General features: G+C 39.2%; 2 protein-coding genes across 2 annotated transcripts; one reads left to right on the top strand and one right to left on the bottom strand.

The window, feature by feature from the left end:
- Positions 1-509: 509 nt before the first annotated feature.
- LOC122033854 (endoglucanase 10-like) lies at positions 510-1,614 on the top strand. The gene is made up of 3 exons (XM_042593014.1): positions 510-701; positions 778-1,372; positions 1,457-1,614. Exons 1-3 carry the CDS (start codon positions 510-512, stop codon positions 1,597-1,599), a joined length of 930 nt encoding a protein of 309 aa, XP_042448948.1. The 3' UTR covers positions 1,600-1,614.
- A 64-nt stretch (positions 1,615-1,678) lies between these two features.
- LOC122033853 (LRR receptor kinase SERK2-like) lies at positions 1,679-2,266 on the bottom strand. Its single transcript, XM_042593013.1, has 2 exons — positions 1,828-2,266; positions 1,679-1,785 (listed from the first exon to the last, which is right to left on the bottom strand). Exons 1-2 carry the CDS (start codon positions 2,264-2,266, stop codon positions 1,679-1,681), a joined length of 546 nt encoding a protein of 181 aa, XP_042448947.1.
- Between the last annotated feature and the right edge of the window lie 3,778 nt (positions 2,267-6,044).

Raw genomic sequence — 6,044 nt, 5'->3', positions numbered from 1 at the left:
CGCTCATAGACATCAGTGGAACAACAACGGTTTTAGGCTAAAACCGATGTCTTTGAGTATTTTACATCGGTTTTTCTAAAAGCCGGTGTCTATGAGCGCAGATTTTAGCTCATAGACATCGGTTTTTTAGGCGATGTCTATGAGCGCCCTTTTTTTCGTTAATAGACATCGATTTTAACATCGATTTTTAAAATCCGATGTTAATGAACCCAAATAAAATATTTTAATTTTCCCCACAAGCCAAAATCTACCTAAGTGTTTTCCCTCCAAACCTAAATCTTTATCCCGCCCCTTCCTCCGCACGACCATCTCTCTCGCGATAACCTAAACCGAAACCTAAACCTCCGACCATCCGACCATCCGACCATCTCTCTCAGCCTAAACCTAAACCTCCGACCATCTCTCTCAGCCTAAACCTAAACCTCCAACCATCTCTCTCAGCCTCATCTCCCTCTTCCCCTTCTTGAATCTCTTCCCCTTCTTAATCGTCTGATTGCTAAAGGTTGAGGATGGGGTTTGGGGTTAACCTCTCTATAAAGCTCCGAAGCCTTTTCTTTTCCCCCGACTTTCTCCCGAGTGCTGCCAAGTACGAGGCCGCCGGCGAGCTCGAACACGTCAAGGGCATCATCAAGTGGGGCACCGACTACCTCCTCAAGACCTTCAACTCCTCTGCCGACACCATCGACAGCATCGTCGCACAGGTAATTAAATCCTTAAAATTATCTCCGTCGCTCTAAATTCAGATCTAGATTTGATGCTCGAGTAAAAAATTAACAGGTCGGCGAAGGAGACACGTCGAAGGGGCCAGATGCTAACGACCACTACTGCTGGATGAGGCCGGAGGACATCGACTACACTCGGCCGGTGTACGAGTGCCACAGCTGCTCCGACCTCGCCAGCAAAATGGCGGCGTCGTTGGCTGCTGCTTCGATCGTGTTTAAGGACAGCAAGACCTACTCCGACAAGCTCGTCCATGGCGCCAAGACTCTGTTCCAGTACGGAAGGCTACAGAGGGGCAGATACAGCCCTGGAGGCACTGATCCCGCCATCTTCTACAACTCCACCGGTTACTGGGATGAGTTTCTGTGGGGCGGCTCATGGCTCTACTTTGCAACTGGAAATTCCTCCTACCTCCAGCTCGCCACTGCTCCAGCCCTGGCCAAGCATGCCGGTGCCTTCTGGGGAGGACCGGATTATGGAGTCTTCAGCTGGGACAACAAGCTCACTGGATCTCAGGTTCTTCTCAGCAGACTCAGACTGTTCTTGAGTCCTGGTTATCCCTACGAAGAAATTCTGAGCACATTCCACAACCAGACGGGCAACATTATGTGCTCATACTTGCCATTTTTCAAGTCATTTAATCGAACCAAAGGTTTGATGGCCCTAAATCTAAGTGTCCCGCTAGATCTTGTTGTTCAAAATCTGATCATATATATCTGAAACTGAAACCATGCAGGTGGCTTGATCCAACTAAACCATGGACATGTTTTGAGAGAGGAGAAAATGGCATCGTCTGCTAATAGTTTGTGCAGGGCAGAACTGGAGAGTAGGGGGTTGAAATGGCGGTCAATGAGGACTTTTGTCGATGACATGTTTTGATGGAGCAAGGAGGGCTTGCTAGGTTTGTCGCTGTGGAGATATTCCATACCTATGTAAGAATCAAACAAATTAGGATTCCTCAAGGCAAAGTGCAAATGTAGGTAAATGACAAGATGAAATTCCATCTTAAATGATCAATGTTTGTTGCTGTTGTTGTTACAGTAGTATATTCATTATGATAGCTATCTGAGAAGGAAAATAAATAGTCATATAGGTCAAGTAGAATACCTTTAGCAATGCCTTTGATGATACAAACTCTTACAGACCAATCAAGGACCTTGTGAATCTCATCGCATTTGACATCTAGATATTCCGACAAACTCCCATTTGCAACAAAATCATAAATGAGGAAACACTCTCCTCTTGCTCTTGAATAACAGAAGCCCCTTAATCCAACTAGGTTCTCATGCCTTAGCAATGTCAATGCCTTCAAACCCATGAGAAACTCAGCTTCCTCTGACTTGCAACTAGTCTTGTTGATCCTCTTCACTGCAACCTCCGTTCCATCGTGTAGTATCCCCTTGTATGTTGCCGCAAAGCTGCTTTTCTTGCTAAGTAAATTCACCTCCGAAAAGTACTGAGTAGCACATTCTATCTCCTCCAAGTTAAACCTATAGATCTGAGGAGCCTCTTGAGATGACCCGATACTGCTCCTCTCATCGGTCATTGGATCCCAGCGGTTGGAGTACTCAAGGCTAATGAGTGGAGAAGCAGTTTGATATGAGCACTTAGCAGTTGGATCAGTGCTATTGAGGCCAACAGCTTATTTTCTGCATAAACCTTTAACATAGTGTTGTAGTAGGTTTCTAAATTAAAACTGTCTATAATTTCTAAATTACTTATAAAGCTATATCCTTTTATGTCGACTTATAATTTATTTTATTAAGATTTTTGAACTTACGCATCACCTTCAGATTTAAGTTAGTTACTTTATTTTCATTGTCTTTGAAGGACTACTGTTATTATATATTTTCCTGATTTCTTGTCATGGTTATTCCTTATCCTCTATCCTTTATGTACTTTCTTTTGCTTTAGATGCTAGAACAAAAAGCAAACTAATGTAACCCAGTGTGCTGATGTAGTTGCTTCAAAAATAAAGCATGGTTAAAGATCCCCAGTAGATGATGCAGTGCTCATTCCTTGCATAAACAAATCCAAACACCAAGCAAGGTATATACAAAAAATACAATGAAGGTCATCTGTAGACACGTTGGAAGGTTTCATACCAAAACATTGTAGTCGTCACCAAAACCTCCAAGGGTCCTTAAATGGGGGAACATAATTTTCCGTAGGAGGGAGGAGACGAAAAGATTCTACCGTCTTTTGAAGTACAGGGCCCAACTGCAGAAAAAACCCAACCGTTCAGAATGTTACGGATTTGAAAGAATTTTAGTTCTGAAACTGGAATCATATGATCCTGAAATCAGGGAGATAATAACAAGTTGTTTTTTTCCTTGTTAATAACTTCATTTTAATAATTTTTCCCAAGTCATGCTTTGCTTTACAACCTAACCATCCACAAGCATTGTCAAGCCTTGGCAACATATATATACATGGATTGGTAAGCTTTAGAAATGTTTGATGACAACTGTGCGGATAGTTTATTTTTGTTCCTTAATGAAACTTCTCTTCATGCAGTAATATGATGAGTGTTGTTGCATCATTCTATAAGGCAATTTTAGCAGTTACAACAGGGATATCTGTGCCCTTCAACAACTTGGCTATTATATACAAGCAACAGGTAGAGTACTATATCTGCCTTTTTCATTGCTAGTTTGAGAGTTACTGCATATTGCCTCATTTAATAGAAGAAAGTAATATAATTTGTCTATCATCTTCTTTGTTGTCTTTGCCCCTAGTTGGAAATTGATAGTTCTCTTGTATTACAATAGGGAAATTATGCAGAAGCGATAGCCTGTAAATTTGATTGGATTACAGTTTTATATTGATTGGATTATAGTTTTAAATTTGATGGAATGCTTGCCTTTATGCACAGAGACTATGCTTTTATCCCTATAAAGATTCATTTGTGTGCTCTTAACAGATCTATTCCTACAACGGTGTTATCTAGGATTAGCATTTATTTTGTTAAATGTGATTTATGCACCTATAATTATTCTGGTGAAGTTAGCATTCTATTAAACTAGATTATGACCTTTGCAGAGAACTTATTGGTAACCAAGGACTTTGTGAAGATAGCAAATTTTGGCCTTGCTCGTGAAGTTCATTCGAAGCCACCATTCACAAAATAGGTTTCAACACACTGGTAAGCATGTTTATGACAAGCACTTGTGATCTTATATTTTTTATTTGATACATGTACACATTTGTTTTAGTTATTTGACATAGGGTGGATTTATGTGTTTTTACAGTTTACAAATCTCAAGTACTCCAGAGTTGAAATTGATGACATGCAGTTCGAGTGGGCTGAATGCATGCTAGATTACATTTGAAGTGCGGTTCTACCTTGATGTGTTAAAAGAATGTTCTACCTTGATTTTGATATCTATTAGCTAGCTTTTGATGTAAAAAGAATGTTTGGGTATTTTATGGATATTGTTGTAAGAAGATTATTTATATAATTTGTGAATATTTGTGTATTTTATGGATATTATTGAATAAAGAATATTTGTACAATTTGTGAATATTTGTGTATTTTTTTTTGTTATTGTCGGTTTAAAAATCAAATCTGTGCTGTTAAAAAAAATACATATTACATCGGTTTTCCATCGATGTAAAACCGGTGTTATAAAGTAATATTACATCGGTCATTTACCGCTGCCAAAACTGGTGTTATTAACATACAATATTACATCGGTTTTACACCGTGTATGAAACGGTGTCGTTAAGTGATACTACACCGGTTAATAACCGATTCGAAAACCGGTGTCGTTAAGTGATACTACACCGGTTTTAACCCGATGTCTAAAATGGCAGACTTTTAACATCGGCTTCATAGACATCGGTCGAAAATCAAATAGACACCGGTGGAAAACCGATGTCTATGAGCGATTTTGTTGTAGTGAAGTCAATGGAGATGGATTCATATGATGAATCATTGGATTAAGTCTAATTCAAATTGGACTCATTGAGTAAGACTCAATTAAATCCAACTATTGGATTGAGTCCAATTCAAATTAGACTCATTGAATCAATTGGATTAATGATTAATGAGTTGGACTCATTATATGATTTCATAAAATTTGAATTTATGAAGAAAGAGGAGTGTACAACTTGAGTTACTCATGTATTGGATGCATTGAATGAAGAGTGAACAATTTGAATTGCTCATGCATTGCATGCATTGGATGCATTGAATTCATTGGATGAAGAGTGAACCATTTGAATTGCACATGGATTGGATTCATTGGATGAAGATAAATATTAAAGTCAATCAAGACAATTGACATTAAAGCATGAGGCAACTTCATGAATCTATAAAAAGGGATTTTTGGATTCATTTTCATGATGAGTTTTTGGTGCTCTAGCTCTTCTTCCTCCTCCTCTCTTCCACTTGGCCAAAACCTCCAAGAAAGGTTGCTAGCACAACCTTTGGTTGTTTCATTCTCCACCTTGTGAGTTTGTGAGATAAACGAGACTTGTTCGTGTGGATACCAAAGAGGCGTGGTCACTTGATCGCGCTAAGATCCGCATCTAAAGAAACATTGGTATCGGGATTGCGACGGGCACGCAACAAAGCTATAACTTTCTCATGTAGATAATTAATACTTAGTATATGGTTTCCTTTCGCATGGATCTATTGGAAAGGAACTAGATGTTTTCCGCTGGGCTTTTGCGTGTTTAGCGCCCTATTTCCTTACAGTTATGACCTTCCTTCAACACTAGCGACAGCGCGGCCAACCTCTGTCCGACTCAGCTTCTGGACGGGATCAGCTATATTGAAAGCAATAATTTTTGAACACAATCAAATTTTTCGGACAAAGTCATATTCAAAAAATTTCTACTCTCAATATAACGTAAGGAAATGATATCTGAGGGCATGAATATAGTATAGAGAACTAGATGAACACATATGACCTAGTTCCATGTAATTTTGAACTCTTTAGGTCTGTTAGTTGGTTAGACCCGATTTTGACCAAAATTGACTGATAGACTTAGAGATCTCAGAATGACATAGAATCAAATCCTATGTATTTTTTTTAGTTCTCTTGATTATATTCATGCCTTCAAATATCAATTTGACACACTATATTGAGAGTAATAATTTTTTTAACATGAATCGACCAATTGATTAGGAACCGTAAGAGGGGTAAAACAGGTATTGAGTACATGATTTGGTAATTTTGATAGTTGGATACGCGATTTAGGTATTTCAATGTGGAAAAAAGGTGAATACGCTCGCCTCCAGCGCCCCCGCTAACCCGTCCCAGGGCCAACACGGAGGAGGTAAATCACGGACGACTACTAGCCTTTGGAATAGTGAC

Source organism: Zingiber officinale, chromosome 11B, assembly GCF_018446385.1.
Source record: "Zingiber officinale cultivar Zhangliang chromosome 11B, Zo_v1.1, whole genome shotgun sequence".
In the NCBI taxonomy this organism is placed as follows: Eukaryota; Viridiplantae; Streptophyta; class Magnoliopsida; order Zingiberales; family Zingiberaceae; genus Zingiber; species Zingiber officinale.
Note: the sequence above shows the minus strand (reverse complement) of the source record. Positions and strands in the feature narration are given on the sequence as shown.